The sequence below is a fragment of the Rhipicephalus microplus genome, chromosome 9 (genome assembly GCF_043290135.1).
Source record: "Rhipicephalus microplus isolate Deutch F79 chromosome 9, USDA_Rmic, whole genome shotgun sequence".
Taxonomy (NCBI): Eukaryota; Metazoa; Arthropoda; class Arachnida; order Ixodida; family Ixodidae; genus Rhipicephalus; species Rhipicephalus microplus.
This window is the reverse complement of record NC_134708.1, coordinates 124096899-124116711: the sequence shown is the minus strand read 5'-3', so window position 1 is coordinate 124116711 and position 19813 is coordinate 124096899. Positions and strand designations below refer to the sequence as shown.

At 43.1% G+C, this 19813-nt stretch overlaps 1 protein-coding gene across 1 annotated transcript in view; it reads right to left on the bottom strand.

The window, feature by feature from the left end:
• Positions 1-19813, bottom strand: part of LOC119163043 (ATP-binding cassette sub-family C member 2) — a 796039-nt gene that overhangs the window by 268066 nt on the left and 508160 nt on the right. The window contains exon 13 of the mRNA XM_037414979.2: positions 10710-10803. Within this exon, the coding sequence (XP_037270876.2) occupies positions 10710-10803 (94 nt within the window). The remainder of the gene's footprint in view (positions 1-10709; positions 10804-19813) is intronic.

Sequence of the window (19813 nt, the reverse complement as noted above, 5' to 3'; positions counted from 1 at the left end):
GCAGGCGCAAGAAAAAAAAATAAAAAAAGGCAAGAACCGTCCTCTCCATCACGCCAGCCTGGCGCTTGGAGCTGGCATCAACTTACGCAGAACCGTTCAGCCACAAGCGCGAGCACGGAAAGGAAAAAAAAGAGAAAGAAATGCCTCCCTCCCCCCATGCCATCACCACGCCAGCTAGGCGCCCGGCGCTGGCATGATAATCACCGTCGCCTGCATGTCATGTGATTTGTGCGTCGCCGTTTCGTTCCGCTGTCTTGTGATCGTCGTCTTTGTACAAGAAGGTGTGGGACGGAAACATTTTCCTGTGCTATATGGCAAGCTTTATTCAAGATATCATACATCTTTCTGCATTTGGACATACGCTGGGATGTACTTTCTCATTTTTACTCTTTTGACTTCCATAAAAAAGTACAAACAACTTTCCGTTCATAAGTTGTCGAGGTATGACACTGGGTCATGCACTAAATAAAAGAGTACTAGTATTACAGAGTACTAGTAATAAAAGAGTACATGCGCGACAGCTTACTGAAACACTGACCTCTGTATGATGATGCTAATGTTCTACAAAACAAGTTGAACTAATAATTTTAGGAGAGCATGGCAAAAAAAAAATAAACCGAAGGCCACGAGACAAAAAAAAGATCAAAATAGAAAATCTAATGGTCAATGTTTGATCAGTGGTTGTGTGATTTGATGACGAACATCAAGTACAGAAGTCAAGTGGCTAAGGTACTCGGCTGCTGACCTGCAGGTCACGGGTTCGCATCCCGGCTGCGGCGGCTGCGTTTCCGTTGGAGGCGGAAGTGGTGTAGGCCCGTCTGCTCAGTTGGGGTGCACGTTAAAAAACCCCAGGTGGTCAAAAGTTCCGGAGCTCCCCACTACAGCGTCTCTCATAAATTTATGGTGCTTTTGGGACGTTAAACCCCATATATCAATGAATCAAAGAAGTCAGCAGGAGAGCGTATGTTACGAATGTTTGCTCACTGTTTTGAATATTAGGTCGAGTTCTCATATTCCATCATGGATTTGTAAAAGCAAACCGCAACCAAGACAACCAGTGTACTGCTGAGGACATGATGTACCAGATATAAAAATCCCCACTTTCTAAAAAGCAACTGCTGGCAGTAACAATGAATAGTTTGCGGTTTCCTCTGCACAATTTCTTGACTCCAACAGCACGCCGACGTTCGTGAAACAAATTTGCAGAGGCATTATTTATTTGGAGGAAGACCAACCTGTCCGTCGCTAATTTGCGTACGTCATGTTTGACCTTGGTGCGCGTTTCGGCACTCACTTGAACAGCGGTGTGATACTGAATAAAAGCAAGAGTAGCCACTCTACATAAATAAGATCAGTGAGAGACTGAAAATGAGTAAAAGCAACTATATATAACGAAATATTGCGCATAAATTTCAATTCCAGAAATAAATAATCGTTGAAATGCTTAAAAGGTGCTGCTGCCCCAGCGTGCAGATCGTGGCCTTTCGTGCATACGAAATGCAAGTGTTAGAGTATACACGTTAAAATACCCATGCATCGTTTTCGTGCGAAAGCGCATTGTCTTAACATAGCTCAGAAAAAGCTACTGTCACTGACACGCGTGTACCTCCCGACACAAATCAGCAAAATTTCTCACAGCGCACGCACGTACGAAAAACATACGCAGGTTTCGACAGCCGAACACAGCCTCGCCCGCAAATTTCGGTGAGCTTAACACCCGCAGTTCACGGGGAAGCACTGAAATGACGCACAAACACACCTAAATTGTTCTTGCAGAATGGTGCACCGTGAACCGAAGTCGGAGCCGAAAGCGCTCACCGTGGTTGTCTCGAGTTCATGAAGTCCTACAAACTATTAGATGATGAAATGCATGCACATGGCACAAAAATAGCTTCAATTTCCAAAGACGGTTTGCAAAAATTCACTTGGTGGATATATATCCAGCAAGAAGACGCACCTTCATGCGGTGCCGCTATAGTGCAATGGGTAAGACATCTGCTTCATATGCATGCGGTCCCGAGTTCGATTCTAGGGCTGTGCTTCGCATGTTAATCTCGCAAATATAGGTGATTGTGATACTAAAGATTTCCTTACTACCTGTTGTCATATTATCCTCCGCCTTCTTGGCAAAAAACCGCTCTCAATAGCGTAAAATAATGCTTTTTTTCCGCCACCACATCTGGGTCGGGCCGCATATGGAAACGTCACTTCTAACCGCAGGCCATATCTTGTGAAGAAAACTTTAACCTAAACGTACCGGATAGTAGCATCTGGTTAACCTCCCTGCATTCCTTATTTCTCGTTTCTCTCTCTTTTTGACCTAAAATCTCGGCTATTCTGAAGGCCACATCAAACCGGGCCAGTTTCTCTGGGACACGGTTACGTAGGCGCATTGAAGCGGCGATAATTTGACTCGACTTCCTGCCTGCGGGCGTGTAGCCTGGCCAGGATTTTGCTAAATGTGTACTTTCACTTACTGATATTTTGTCATTGAACAAGCCATTCGTTCCCTTTCTATGCAAGAGTTTTTCGGGACACCGAAATATATGCAAACCTGGAGCGCCTTGTGAACGGTAAAGACTTAGTGATATATGACTACCCAGCCTATTTGCTGCTCCCACTAATAATGAATCCCTATGGTCAGTTTGCACTATGACATGTGCAGCAATCCTTCAATCAAGCCATGACAAGCGTCCTCGAAACAGTGCATTGGGGTTTTCGTAAAACTTCTTTCTAGATTTTAATAAAATCAAGAACTGCTCCGACAACAAATGGCTGAGATGTATAAAGCAGCCACAATTCTAACTGCTTACTTGTATGTACGGCCGCCAAGTTTGCAGATATTTTTTTCGTGCACCCGCCATGCTTACAAGAGTACCTTAAGCCACGTAGCTGCTTGCCGAGTTAATTATCTGTACTACATTTCAATCTAGGCTCTGCCATAGGCATTACGAGAGATGGTGAAGCCTGCTAATATTGCACAAAATGACTGCTCTTTACCCATGTTTCTTCATTGACATAAGCATGTACGTGCACTGCTGTCAAGTTGTCTCCTTGCTCGGCACAGTGGTATATATTTTGACGGTTACACAAAAGCTTAGTGCTTGTTTTTGTAATATCTTCACACATTGTATATACTTCCTAGTAGATTATAATTTTTAATAAATTACCAATCATCTGCCTCACGATTTTTTCTGTACCTTTTTCTCATCGGGATAAAAATAAATATTGGTTGATTGATTATTTCTTACGATCATCTTTCTCGCCTTTTAAGAGTGAGGTACAAGCATGTAGATTCATGAGTTGTTTATTTTTTCTAGAACTCCTTCCAGAATGTTCAGCATACATTGCTGCTGCACGGGGAACCTACGTTTTTTCTTTCTTCTCCCGGTATCTTTGCCCCGCAAGATACCACCTTTCTTGAGCAGCCCATTCACTCTTTTTTTGCCTAAGCCGCAGCTCAGCCCAGCCCTGTTCCTCTTCCCACGCCAGCCTTCTCTTCTCAAGGGCCACACGCCTAGCCTCTATGGCACATTTTTTTCTTTCATTACAAAGTCTAGGCGCATCAGTTTTTCCAGAAACTGAAAATCTGCTGCCTTTTCTTGCCATTTCTTTCCTGCAGGTTAAAAAAGCACAGGTGTTATAAGTTAGCACTTGTAGCAAAACCTTTATAGAGACTGCACAGTTTAGCAACACATTTTTTCAACACTTACCCCAAACTGGTTGGGTCGCCACAGCTACTCCGTTTGACACGCATGCGACTTTTGTTTGAGGGACTGCTGCAGTTGCTGTTAGCAAATTTTGGGCAGCGATGACGAAGACAGCATTGGGTGGCGATGGTGGTGCCTGCCTTCTCGAGTTGCAGCCACTGGTGGTGCCGTTGTTCCGTGACACCACTTTCTCAGGCTAGAAATCGAACGCTGCCCCTGCCTCTTCTTCCAATAATTCATTTTCAGGAATTATCGGAATTGTATGATTCGTGCAATTACCTTGTAATCACTTTCAGCAGTACATTGTTAGTTTTATATCAACATTTGTCTTTCTAAAGCTTACGCAGCTGATATAACACCAGTTGCATTTGTCATGTACAGTTTTTTTTAATTTTAAGTTGTTCTTGTTTTATTCCCTGCCATATAGAACTTTCCTGTATACTTTATTAATCATATTACCATCATGTTACGTAATAATTGTGATGCTACTGTTAATGAGGCTCATTTCTCATCGCTAAAATGTTTGCACTTTATGCTGCACTTTTTTTGTAATTACCCCATTGATAATGCCATAGAAGGCCCCCGCGTCCGTTGCTCTGAAACTTTGGGACCTGCTCCTGTATTATTCCAGCCATGTAACCGACTGTGAAATATGTAATAAACTTGGCTTGGCTTAATTCAACTTGTTTTATTCTTCCGCATTGCTGATCTTGTTAAGCATTTTGGCATCCGGCTCCCTATTTTCTATGCCTCCGAAATATTCAAATCATTCAGATTGTATTCGGTTGGCACGACAAAAAGGGCAGCTCGAAAGAGCATATAATATTGATGGGGAATTTTCACGCACACACATTAGTGAGGTGAATTAATTGTCGAATAATAATAGCTAAGAAAAAATGGCTTTCTCATAGCAGCTCTCAATCGTGATTTTTGGCTGATCTGTATAAGGACAATCGCGATGTAGAACCTAACAAGAACATAAAATGGGTCATATTCCTTCTCTCTAAAACGAAAACGCTTACTTATGCTTACGTAGTTCATCATGAGGTACCAACAAGCTCGAACCCACACCTTTAAGTAAAAATTTTCGCATGTTCCTCAAATTCAAAATTGTAAACCCGAACAACATGCATATCTTGAGGTCTGCATGGGACGTTTACTCATTTACAACAATTCACAAAAAAGCTAAACAACTTTAAATAATGAAACGCTGCTTTGTCGGCCGAGTAGCACCAATCTCCACTCACAGTCCGAGCCTTTGCTTGGCTTTGTGGCCGTGCTCTACGCTGTAGCCACGTCCCTCTTTACAGCTGCTGAAATCCGTGCTGCCTCTGGGACCAAGGTAAATTTATGCCGAGGCGCTGTTACGCTATTCCCCGCACGACGACGCCGAATTCTAAATCCATGTTTCCGCGACAAATCAAGAACCTCCTGAAGCACCGCTTCCCTTATGCTGTAATACTCCTCTGTTTTTGACCTGAAACATCCACAGAGTGAAATCGCCGGTGAACCAGTGCACTAGAAATCGAACGAAAATTTCGCTGTGAATATCGCTCTCAGTACTTACGGCACAGGTTAATCATGTCCTTTGCTGCGTAATATTATAACAGCAGCTCCGTTCGACTGCGGACATTCCGGGCGTAAAAGGCCATCCCCGTCAGCTCCTGTATTCTCCCAGCAATCACTGTCGACTGCACGGGGTCCGCAAACGGATATAAGCTCCTTACGTGAGCAAGGAGCTCCAAATCAAGGGCGTGCTCAGATTTGGGTGCACGTTAAAGAACCCCAGGTGGTCAAAATTTCCGGAGCCCTCCACTACGGCGTCTCTCATAATCATATGGTGGTTTTGGGACGTTAAACCCTACAAATCAATCAATCAATCCAAATCAAGGGCAATCGTGAATTGTACGCGAGATTTACTCACAGCCATGACCGAACTGTTGCTTGTGCTCCTGTTGGTCGCAGCCATCTTGGTTTTCGTGCTCTCATCAGGAGGAGATCCCGTGAGAGCCAATGCTAAGGTACCCAACGACTGCAGCGTGCACATCGTAAGAGCCGAGATCTAATGTACGCATTTCTCGCGTGCGCGAATACATGCATCTCTCTTACGTACAGCGCATGCGCAGCCGTGATCCCGCGTGGGTCATGTGTGCGCTAGGCCGTCACGCGCGCTAAATTAAAGCTCTCTATTGTCTGGCCTGCTACTCAGCCATTCAGTAGGACAACGGGTCGAAACAGGTGAGATAAGGTGAATCAGAATTGTCGCCGGCATTTTTCCTGCACAAGTATTCCCGGAATGCGCCTCGAGACGTTGCAAACTCTAAGAAACCACACACACACACACACACACACACACACACACACACACACACACACACACACACACACACACACACACACACACACACACACACACACACACACACACACACACACACACACACACACACACACACACGCACACACAAACACACACACGCACACACACACACACACACGCGCGCGCACGGATAGCTGTGCCAGTTTAACATAAAGCATTGAAGCACATGGGGTGAAACCAACTGGTATGTAAATGTCTGGAAATTCCATTTAGGGGGAGCCGATTGGGACAGCTCATCACTCTAGCATGAGGATAATGGTCGGTTACACTTTCAAGTTCGAAGTGGTCAGATGACCGTTATCGCGCAAGGCCATACGCCAATGTCTGTGCAACTCTGAGCTGAGCCGCGCAGCTTGCCCTCTGCTGCTAAAGAGTTCTTTCAAGGGACTACGAAGAGTTTTGTATATTTGGTTTTGTTAAAACGGCATGGGGCTGGTCATTTTCGCATTTCGCTAACTTACATGACATGACAACAATGTAAACAAGCCTATTTAAATATATATATAGAGCGCACGGCACCCGGCCTGCAGACAGCATGGCTAAACCGCTGCTGCTGCTTTTGCAGGTTGCGCCATGCTTTTTTGGTCTGACTGCAATGACGACGAACTGCGACGATAGAAATGCATACTTCCTGCCGCCCCACGAAATCCTGGAACCTGGAAATGCCGATAATCTACCGACCCGAGAGACATCACCTGCAGCAACGGAATATAAGGAGCAACGACACCTGAGCCGCCTCAGAGGGCACTGCACGCGGCCTGCGGACAGCATGGCTAGACCGCTGCTGCTGCTTTTGCAGGTTGGTTAGCGCAATGAAACAGCTTCTTGTCGTAGTGATGATTTATGCTTGTTGATCCTGCCGTGCCCTCGAAGATGTTACTGTATTATAGTTGACTGTTGGTCTGCTGTGATGATGCTTGTTATGTCGGGAGACGTCGAGGAAAACCCCGGGCCTGCTACGACGCAAGAGCTCTTGCAAACGATCTTGAAAAACCAGGCCACGTCTGAACGTGATTTGAATGCTATTAGAGACCAAATATCTGAAGTAAACGATAAAACAGATAAGCTAACCAGTTCGCTTGCTTTAATCCATGAAATGAACTTGAGAATTGATACTTTGGAAGCTACTGTCCGGCTGCAGGCGGAAAGGCTGGTAGACTACGAAAACAGAAGCCGGAGAAACAATCTTTTGGTATTCGGTCTCGCTGAAAAAAGTATAGAATCAGAATCTGATTTAATGGTTTCGATCGTGGACAAGATATTTAAGGAAAAACTTGATGTAGAAGTTAAGACGATCGAGAGAATACATCGCATGGGAAAGGTACAGCCCGGGAAGGTTAGGCCAGTCATCATGAGATTCTATGGCTACCGGGAAAAGGAGCGTGTGATGAAAAATTGTCCGAAGCTGAAGGGAAGTTCCCTAAGTATTAGTAATGACTGTGCGAGTGAAACAGTGGAGGTGCGGAGGAAGTTATGGCAAATTGCGGCTGCTGAGCGTGATAGCGGTTTGAAGGTTTCCCTGAATCACGATAAACTCAAAATAAACGACAAGCTCTACACTTGGAATCAGAACAAGAATGAGCGTTGTGCGATTTCGAACAGCAAAGGCAAGAGGGATGGCAGAGCCGCCCCTGCTACCCGCTCGAATGCCGCATCTGCGTCAAACACTTCCCCTTCCACTTCTGCGCCAAAATCGTAGCTACGCCTGCTTGTACTAAATGCTCGTAGCATTGTAAATAGGGTCACGGAACTCTAATTCTTGTTGCTGTCACATAGCCCACAAATTGCTGTCATAACCGAAACATGGTTGAGCCCTTTCATTCCCGACGATTGTATTATTCCCCCCGGATATCTTGTACACAGGTGGGATAGAGATTCACGGGGTGGTGGAGTGGCCATTCTTGTGAAGTCGCCTATTACGACAGAAAGAATTCATTGCTCCCTCTCCGAAATGGTTTGGTGCAAAATATTCGTTGAAAAAGTGGTTTTTATTGTCGGAGCAATGTACAGGCCCCCTGGTACCACGCCTGATTTCCTAGACCAACTGAATAGTTTCTTGTGCAAATTTCAGAATGGCAACACGAGGTTGATACTGACTGGCGATTTTAATTTACCGCATATAAATTGGGAAAGTGTCACACCTGGACATATAGATACTATGAGTGGTGATAAAATGTTGGAAATAATGTTCTCTCATAACTTAACACAGATTGTAAAAGAAAATACGCGAGTAACTGCTAATTCAGAAACATTGCTTGATTTAGTCTTCCTATCACGCAGAGTGACACATAGCACTTTATCGATCGAAGAGGAAATATCGGACCACAAGCTGATAACTGTTAATATCCAACTAGACGCAAAGCCGTAGAAGCGGCCATTTATCCCGGTTCAGATTAAAAATTTTGCACGGGCCGATGACACGTCTATACTTGATTATCTAGAATTGTCCCTTCATGAGTTTGAACTTGCTTCTGTCTCAGAATCTGTAGAAGAGTTATGGCAACGTTTCAAAATCATTGTAAAGCATTGTACGGATAAATTTGTTCCAACTCGTAAAAAGAAAACGAAGCAGCGCATTCCGTGGATAACCCGGGAAATCGTCCATATCAAACGAAAAATAAAACGCATGCAGAAAAACAAAACCAACTCGGTAGCAATCGTACAATTGCGTGGACAGTTAAAGACAGCATTAAAAGAATCCGAACGAAAGTTTTATACCGAAACCCTTGCTGACTTCATTAAGTCTTCCCCTCAAAAATTATGGCTTCACTTGAAGAATAAGAAAGAAGAACTTGAACAGATAAAAAATGGACCCGAGACAGTGAGGCAAAAACTGCAGCTAGCAAATTCTTTCAACCCGTTCTTTCAGTCGGTCTTCACTAGAGATGAAACCGATCAGGTGGATGCTGACCAGGCCTGCCCGCGCACCTGCGAAACGGAGCCCTTTGCTATCATGCAGGAAGGGGGGTTCAGTCACTTGCTAGGGCTTGACACTGAAAAGGCAACTGGACCAGACGAAATTCCCAGTGAATTCTTACGACGGTATGCCGAATGGTCGTCCTTTTATTTAACAATCATTTTCAGAAAATCTCTTGAAACGTCCTCATTACCGCAAGACTGGCGCACTGCAATTGTAAAGCCTATATACAAAGCAGGCAATCGGCTTCATGTGAGCAATTATCACCCCGTTTCACTGACTTCTGTGTGTTGCAAAATCATAGAACACTTCATAGCAAGGCACATTATTATTTTTCTTGAGTCAAAAGAGTTTTTTTATCCCCATCAACACGGATTCAGGAAGGCGTTGTCAACTGTTACTCAACTGGTAGAAACAGTTCATGATTTTTATTTATCTCTCCAAGGTCAACAACAAATAAACGTCATTTGTGTAGATTTCGCCAAAGCATTTGATAAACTTCCCCATAGCAAATTATTTGTAAGCTTCAGCAACTAGGACTTAGCTCAGATATACTAAATTGGATAGCCGCGTATTTGGAGAACCGCCAACAAAAAGTACGTGTAGATGATTGCACATCTAGTTCATTGAAAGTACTGTCTGGTGTCCCACAGGGGTTTGTGCTGGGTCCTTTGTTGTTTTTCATTTTTATAAATGATATTTCCGCAGTTGTTGAAAGCCTGGTTAAAATCAAACTTTTTGCAGACGATTGTTTAATTTACGCTCCTGTAACTAACGCAAACGACCAAATCAAAATTAATCGCTGTCTGCAAGCCTTGCATAATTCGGTCGCCCAGTAGAAGATGGAAATAAGCTTTTCAAAGACTACGTTCACCCATATAACCAAGAAAAAATCCGTACTCGCATATGATTATAAAATTGGAAATAGCCTCTTGACCAAAACACGCAGTCACCCCCAGGTAATAGTCACCTGGGGGTGACTATTACCAGCGATTTGGGGTGGCACACTCATGTTGAGGAGGTGTGTTCAAAGGCCTACAGGAAATTGTTTTACTTGAGGAAAAAACTCGAACATGCCCCTAGAGATATCAAATTACTTTCATATAAGAGATTTGTTCGCCCTATTTTGGAGTATGCGTCTTCTGTATGGAGTCCTCATCAGCAGTCACTGAGAGATAAAATAAAAAAAATTCAAAGGCTAGCAGTGCGCTTCATTTGCTCGCGGTACCGGAGGACAGAATCCGTCGCAAATTTGTTAAAATCATGTGCGCTAGAACCCCTGCAAGTGCGCCGCGAAAAGCAAAGGTTAAAACTCCTGTTTCAAATTATAAGAGGCGAAATGCAAATAAATAAAGACACATACATACAACCTGCACCCAAACGAGGAGCTCGGTTGAACCATAGTCACCCAATATGGCTTTTTTGGGCGCGTCTGGATGGCTTTAAAAATTGTTTTTTTCCGTATAGTATAGAAGTGTGGAATAGACTTCCAGAGTACGCTGTTACTAGCGCAAATGTCAAAGCGTTTGAGTGTTCGCTAGAATTGTACTACCGGCAACATGAAACGTAATGTCTGCTTTGTCGATGTGTATTGTTTTTGTTTTGTGTTTATATTCCTCCTTGAAATGACCCTCAAGTGAGGGTTACAGTATTATTAAATAAAAATAAAATATGGAATAAAAGTTAATGCGATCGACAGTACCTTTTTGAGCGCAAGAGGAGGGAATGAGTGCCTGGTCATCCCTTGCTTCTTCAGCGGTACACAGTTTCCCCGCTCTATGCAGGGAAATTCCAGTCTGCGGAGAAAAGTATTGTCGCACATGTCTCAGCGATTGATTCATTGCCAACGCAGTGCAATCAATACCACATCATAGTACACGTAGCCTTCCGGGCGTTTTTGTGCAGCAATATTTGCTCTATATATTTATGTTTTATAAATAGCGCCTATATGGCTTCATAGTCGCTGCTTCTTAACGTGAAATCTACACAGTTAGGGAAAACCTCTCTGGTCTGGAGTATAGTTATGATCAGAAGGTAACAGCAAGACGCCGACCAAAAGACACTTAAGAAATAACAACGACGTTTGGGCTCCCGTACGGAGGTCTTGTTCACAAAAACTTTGCGAACAAGGCTGACCAGCTTCCTAACGAACAGGTTCACCAACATAGCAACATTGATGACGTAAACGCCCCATAATCTCTTCGCATTCAACCTGCTTCTCTGTGATAACAATGCGAGATGAATATGATTGCAATCCAGGCGTCCATAATAAGGCCACCTGCGAGATATGCACTGGAAACTTTAACACAGGACATGACGAACCCTTGACGTTCACTTAAATGGCGGTTTCAGTGATGCCTGTACATGATACGATAGCCTGTTTGGCACTAACTTTAGTCAGACAATTGAAAATGGAACGGGATGCGTTTAGCACCATTGCAAAAATGGCGACTATTCACAAACAGCTAAAATTTTGAATTTGTTTTACTGTACTTTTCTTGCTGCTCCACTTTCTTGAGAACAAAAGACAGAGCTTCCAATTAAAGGTTAAAAACGCAAACGCGGTGGATGAAGAAAACGTGAGGATGGTCCTGACTGCCAAGGAATTGTTAATTGAAACAAGTCGTCGTAATTTTATGGCTGAAGTTGTTATGGTGTGAGTGTGTGGTCCCCTGTATGTGTGCCTATATGTAGTAACCACCTCGCTGGATATCGACAAAGTGAATAATGTTGAGTGGGGCAAAACGTCGGAGGGTTCTATCGGCCAACCATGAATCATCTGCCGGCCGTGTCCACCCGTCGTCTGTCAGTATGTCTGTTTGACGCATGGACGGACGGATGAACAGACGTAGGGACAGACGCACGAACGAATGCAGGGACGGACACACGGGCAGCCGGACGCACCAGCGAATGAATGGACAGAGGACTGATAGATGGACGCATGGAAGAATGCATGAACAGACGGACACACAGACAGACGGATGAAGCACAGACTAATGGACGCTTCACCCCACTCATCATCATTCACTCCGTGGATATGCGGTGAATTTTTTGTATGTGCGTGCTCTTCGTTTTTGTTTTTTATGTATTTTGAAGCTTTATGAAGGTGAAAGTCTTAGGTAGTTCATGATATACAAACATTTACTAGCTGCACTGTTCGACGATGTCGACATCCCGCACAAGTGTTATGAAACAGGTAGTGACTTGGTGATGTCTTCGCAAACACGTAGAGAAAAAGAAAATGGACGCGACATAGGTTTTCTTCAGGCAGCACGACGGCATTGGGCCTATCTCGGCCCGACGTCAGTTAACGTCGCCAGCGAGTCAACCGGGAGCATTCCCTAAATATAACGTGAGATCTGGTGTTTCACAAAGAAGCGCTCTCGTTGCAATCGTATTTTTCATACACAGTCGTCAGCAAGCTTAATACGAACGCCCCGCAGCATGTCTTCAAACAGTTTGACGGTATTGCTGTGTAGCTTTGAGCTCTGCGTCCGAGATGTTACTCATGCATGCCAAGGTACTATACACACATACCGAGGTATTATTTCAGCAACAGCGCCCAGCGCTTCGCGGCTGGCGTCAGTCCAAGAAGTCCAGGTCGCGCGTCGGAGCGTTCGTGTTAAACTTGCTAATGACTGTACTCTAATGATCTATCTTGTTAGATTCCTCTCAGTGTCATATTCTTCGCTGATGACGGCATCTTATACCATGTAATCAATTCTTATAGTCACCATCTTGCGTAAAACACTCTTCATCTTTAATATCTAAGTGAGGCGGGGAACGGGAAATGACACTGAACAATAAAAAGTCAGCTGCTCTAGCAATAACCAGAAAAACACACGTCTGATTTTACATACACTATAAGTGGCGCCACTCTCAGCGCAGCACTGATACAAATACCGTGGCTTCACACTAACACATTGTAAACAACGTCAATTCAAGTGGTTTAAAAATTAGTTTTATTTTTTGAGACGTCTTGAACTCGTGTACCCTATCACAAGTTGATTAGCATACCAAAGCTTGCAAATCAATCTTGGAGTACGCTAACGTTGTTTGGTTTACTTCAAATAAGGAAATCATTTACAAACTCTCTGCAGTTAAATGAGAGGCACTAAGGTGCACTTACAATAAATATAGGTTTACAATTACTATAAGGAAAATATCCAAATCATTTCATCAATATAACATCTATGGCGTACTTATTAACACACATTGCGATTATAAGTATCTGGGTGTTCATTTTACTGAATCGTTTACATGGACAAAACACATTGGCACGGCCATAGCAAAAGCTAGTAGGATGTTATACTTTATTAGAAGCAATTTCAACCAGGCGACGCGTGAAATCAAGAAAACTTTATATTTTTTGCAGGTCAGGTCCATACTTGATTATGCATGCATAGCATGGGACCCCCCCCCCCCCCCCAAGACTATCTTATAAATAAAATAGAAAAACTTCAGAACCAAGTGGGAAGGTTTGTTTTAAGTAATTATAGCCCCTACGCCAGCGTTTCACAAATGAAGGTCACTTTGGGATGGGATATGCTACGTGTACGTAGACAAAAACTATGGCTTAAACTGTTGCACCAGATATATTACTCTAACACAGGAATCAATCACAATAGCTACCTTGTTCAACCCCCCTACACATCCACTCGCTGTGACAATAGCAAAAAGATATCTACTTTCAAATGCAGATCCAATACATTTTTCCACTAATTCTTTCCAAAAACAATAAGAGAGAGGAACAGTTTAAGTGACGACTTGGTTAAAATAACTAATAATGATTTATTTTTATCTATGCGTGAAATTCTTCTTGCATTATGTATGGTCTGTGTGTATGAAAATGTATTTTGTGATGCATTATCATGTTCTGATAAATGTGGTGGTGGTTCTTTTTTATTTTTACTTTTATGTATTTTGCCGCGAATTCCTTTGTACTGACTGTTTTTTTTGTTCCCGCCCAACGTAATGCCTATGTGGCGATGTAGGTACTCTGTAAATAAAATAAATAAATAAAGACTCAGAAACAACATTGCTAAAACAGTCCAGTATCCTCACCTTACAAAATCGAGCCGAAGTTGCGCGATTGAAAATTATGTATCAGTGAATTCATAAAGGCATCAAGACGGAAAATTCGAAATATTAAAAATGTTTCAAACAAACACAACAAACGTGGTGCAAACACGAATTATTCTTGCATGAACACGCCATTTATACCGAAACTCATAAACATTCATTCTTTTTTTTCAGTGACACGTGAGCGGAACAGGCTGGATCTTAATGTAACAATAAGCGCTACATTACCCTTCTTCCTTTTATTGATGGAAAATCAACTATATGCTGTCCAGTGATGGTATAATCATCGCGCCATACTTGTTTATAACATCTTTTTTTATACTCTGCGCACAATTTTGTTTATCGAACTCTGTACACACCACACCATTTTATCTACATTGTCACTTCATTTTAATTTCAAATTTCCATCAATGTATTCTTACTCCAGCTTTCTTTTTTGGTGTGCCTCTACCAGAAGCTTTTATATCCCCGTATTAGGATTTATTATGTTTTACTGTTAAGCTTCCTTATTTACCTGATTGATATTGCAAAAACCCAAATATGCCCTTCCTATATTAATCTCTGGTGGCATCGACTGTATAAAAAAGAAAAAATTGTCCCCGTGATGGAATATCACACTTGCGTTACTTCGACTCACATTGTTCCCATGGCGGCTAGCCGGCGTTTGGCTGACGAGGGCTAGTCGTCGTTGGGCCGATGAGAGCTTGCCGGCATTAAATCGATCACAGCCTGCTGGCGTTGGCCCAATGAGGGCTGCCTGGCGCTCCGTCGATGATTGCTAGCCGTTATTAAGCCTATATAGTCTGACCATGCTGACGATTTTCCTCGTCGATATCGGGAGCCACCAGTGTGACGGCTTACACACGTTATTATGGTGGGTTGCCATGTAATAGGTAACAATGAATCGTTGTGTTCTAGTTGTAGCCAGTTTTAATGGGTACACTGGTGGTAATTGCTAGGTGCTTACAGTAACCTAATAAAAAAGGCTGACACACGTATTATAACGTGAAATGGCTATGTTCCACATTGTCAGCAGTGCTAAAAAGGCCTATGAGTGGCCCAGCGGTATCCATCGACTACCGCTGGCGCCGTAATCGGAAGATGTTCGTAATCATAACGAATACTCCACTGGAGTATTAGCGTACATTCAGGCCAGCCTAAGGACGATAATAAATGTGAATATTATTCCCAACAGAAATGAAAGTATGAAAGTCTTGCTGCAATATTTACGCATGCGTATAGGTATTGAAGGAGCTACACGCATGCAAAGTAATCACACGTTTATTCACATTTATGACCACACACCTGCCGTTCAAAACTGATTATGCTATAAAAAACACCTAAACATGTCTAGAGACCATATTCATTATCAAACACAATACGGCAGCCCGCGCAATCCCCAAGACGAGCACAAAATTATGATAAGAACGGGTCCAGGGCAAGAGTTACAATCTCTTAAATTCCAGTCAAGGCACATTCTCAATACATATTTAAAGCACAGAACCAGAAGAAATAGGAAAAAGGGTTAACGGAGAACACGGTAGCTGTACTTGTGTTTCGCGGGCGATAATAAACTTGAGCGAGAATGGTGACTCATCACGAAAAAATTAGTAGTGGTGTAAACAACAAGAAGGCTAAAGCCAGCAGATTCAAGATGGACCCGCACAAAGAAATACTGTTAGTCAGCAGGGCAAAAAAATAACAGCATATCTATGGAGTGAATCATGATTGGTGGGGCGAAGCGTTCATCAGTACGTCCATGCTTGCATTTGTTCATTTGTTCTGGCTTCAGCCCAGCCATGCGTCCGTCCGTCTGCTGTCCATGTGTCCGTCGATTCATTAGTGTGACCCTTGCTGCGTCGATCCATCTATGCTTTCGTCCATGCATCAGTCCAAACGTTCATTTCTTCGTCCCTCTGCTCGTTTGCCTCTCCATCTGACCGTCCGTGCGTCTGTTCGTGCGCTGTCCCTCTGTATGTTCATCCGCCCGTCCGCCCGTGAGTCCGCCTTTCTTTTTTTCTGTCTGTCTGTCTGTCTGTCTGTCTGTCTGTCTGTCTGTCTGTCTGTCTGTCTGTCTGTCTGTTCGCCCATCACTAAATACGTCAATCTGAATGTCCGTCCGTCGGTCCCTCTATGTAGTGAACACTCTAAGTACAGCCATCTCACATATTTTCATCATGCATTCATCGTATACAAGTGCCGTCATCCAGCGGACATTCTATCGACCGCTTTTTGGGTATGTGCTACCAGTGGTTACACACTACAACGATGGACGCATCCATTTAAGGAGCTTCGCCCCTCAAAAACACAAGAATAAGAGCGGAAACAGGACTAAAGGTGTACGTATGTCGGTAAGCTAATTAGTAACCGAGGAGCCAACCTTTCCCACATGTTTACCTAGTTAAGCAATGGTTGGGTTGGTTCGCAAACGTCAAGTAATCGTAAGACATGGCTGACAATAAATTACCACGAACCTTGAAGCGAAAATAACAATTAGTTAGCAATAACTTACACCCCATGATTGTGAATAAATTACCACACATTACCTGAAAAACATTGCGAGTAGTGCCACAGAACCCTATGTACTTTTAAGCATCTAATACATCTGAGCAGAGTAAACACGCTCGAACGCATTACCTGGCCTAAGGTAAGAACGCAACGAAAAGGAACCGTGCATAAAAGCCTATTACTCGCGCCCGTCAGATTGTTAACACCCCGAGCGAATAAAAAATTCAACTGCAAAATGGTAAGAAAATAGACAACGAAGAATGGCCAATAAGAAACGTGCAATTTTAAGAACGAAAAAATTACGAAGAACTTGGCAGATTCCATTAACAGTGAGAATCGATGATATGCGAAGCACAAATCAAAACGGTTGACATGTCACGTCAAATCACCACAACTTTACGAGGCGCATGCAAGTATTACACAGTAACCACCCGAGTAAATGTTATGTGCACTCAGATATCTGTTTAAGATGCAAGTATGTTGTTTTTTGTCGCGTAACTAAGGCACCACAAACGTTTGCTATACCACCCCCAGCTGCATGTAAATTATGTCGTACAAGACTTCCATGGCATGATCACCAGTTAGCCTCTTGCATTTGTGTTCTTCGTGCACGCGTAATACCAAACTTGCTATATGTGAAAATAGCGAAACGGCCACGACCGCGTAATGAGCGTGGTATATAGTTAAGTTACAAGTCGCGAATGTTATGATTATCATGTTTGTATCAGTCATTTACCCTCGCCATTCATTCACGTCACCTAATACCATATTTTGCATATGTGAAGCTAGCAAAACGACCACGAGCACATCATAAGCATAGCATGTAGTCATCATCTTTTACATGGCAAACATGTCATGATTATTTTGTTAGGACGTGTCATTTACCTTTGTCATCCGTTCGCGTCCCGTAATACTCAATTTAGTATATGTCAAACTAGCGAAACGGTCATGAGCGCATCATGAGCGTGGCATTTAGTCATGCTCTTACATGACAAGCATGTCATAACTTTTACGTTAGAGCCTGCGACCCATATTTGCCAACCAGTCATTTCATACTATTCGAGTTTTGCAATGAGTCTTGTGAACGAAAGCACCGCAAGAGAAGCAAGACTATGACATGTACATCATGACACCCATGACATTCATGTCTTAATTTTCATGTTATCACTAGTCACTTATGTTCATCGTGCAGTCATGTTATGCCATAAATATTTTAGTATAGATCCTGTCATCGAAATGGCCCGTAGAACTATATGTCGTAGGTGGCTAGGTAGGTAGGTAGGTAGGTAGGTAGGTAGGTCGATAGATAGATAGATAGATAGATAGATAGATAGATAGATAGATAGATAGATACGCTCAATGTTGCTGAAGTTCACTTGGAAATGCTTGGCATTTAAAATCTGAATATACAGACATTATAGCAGTCGAAACGCAGCCGTATAAACGAGCGAGTTTATTGTGGAAGCCCGGGGACACTGACTTCTAGCTGCGGTGAACTCTCCTGAAAACAGTGCCGGAATCTTGCCACGTATCCGTCTCGCACACAATGTTACCGTTGTCAGATAGGAAGGAGAGGCGGTGCGTAGAGGCACTTTGTCCCAGAGTCTCCTGCAACTAATCAACCCATCTTCACTTGTACGTTTGTCCCGGCACTTCCTCCCTGCCAGGGTTTGGTGAGAAGAAAGATTTGTTTTGGAGAATTGACCATACCCTGGCAAAAGGGTCACAGCCCAGCGTGAGACGCCAAACAGACGCAGCCTGCCTCACGGCGTTCAAACCACATTAAGACCCATCGAATGGGCTATCCTTCAGCGTAGTAACTTCGGTCTCAAAACAAAAGCGGAAGTACCCCGGTAAAGTGGACTATGACAAGGGCGCATGGCGGTAGCAACAAAAATTTCATCCGCCCGCTCAACCCATGGGGCCGACTAACCTTCCGTACTTGGTAAACAAGTTTCGCGACAATGACACTCAACGAGGCTGAGGGGTAGGAGTACGGGAGGTATGGGTCGAAAACAAAAGAAACCACAAGAAACACACATACGCAGCACTATCTAACATATGAATGTAATGTGTAGAGGTATGAAAAAGAGGGAGAAAGGAAAAAGGCAAAGAACATAGGTGACGTCACAGCACCAGCAAAGCCAAACGTACCAACTATAGGGTTCTGAACCCCTACACCATCTTCTTCGTAACTTTTTGTCCCAGGGGCTGGCTGTTTCACGTTCAGTATGTAGGAAATAGTCCACCAACTACCTGTGTAGCATGACTGAGACCCCTACCCATACATCAAACGGCACACCGTTTGACAAAGCAATTCATCAAATTGTCAGTGCATCGCTTACTGCAACGTGCCAGTACATGAAAACTTTGGGAACACTAGATCGAACCCCATTTTTTACTGTACTTACGTACGTGCAATATTAAAATGATAAGTTCGACTGTTTCGACAAGCAAGTGGAAATCAATCATTGAACAACATTTTAACAGGACGGTGGAGAAGCCAAACACTATTTAACAAACACGTGGTAAACACGTGTTTGTAAGTTCATTCAAGATTGTGGGTGGCCAGTTAATATGAAATATGAAAGCATTCTAACAAAAAAATAACATGTTTTAACTTCATCTCGTTTTTTTGTGCCATACCCATAGCTTCCCCAAGTAATCAAGCAACTAGATAAAAAACACGCCTTGCTGTTTTTTCTTACTACTTTCTTGAGGTAAAATCATGTTATCTCACTGAAGTATTTCTTACGCTTAAACACGTACTAAAACGTGCAGACACACAGATCGGAAACTGTCCATGTAATTTACGAGACATTGCTCGGAATAGATTTTTCGGATTTCACTTTGTTGTGTAAAACGTCAAGGTACATTAGCGCGACCCATATAACAGCTGAAACAATGTAATCGTTATGCTGCTTCAAATAGGTTCTCAGCGTTGACTGGTGCATGAATTTTGTATTCACATATAACTTTTGTATAAAAGTATTCCCGCGAAAGAGCATTGGTGAATGCTGACGAAGAATATACCAGCGATGTTGTCCGACCAATTGCAAAAGCTTTTATTAAAAAGGCAAACATATGAATTTGCCGTTAAATAATTGGCACGTATTATAAATTGTGAATACTATAGTAACGTTGACAACTAGTCGCCGTCTAATGAAAGTAAGTCACAATATTGCAGGCCCTTTTGATGTAGGAAAATGCCTGTGC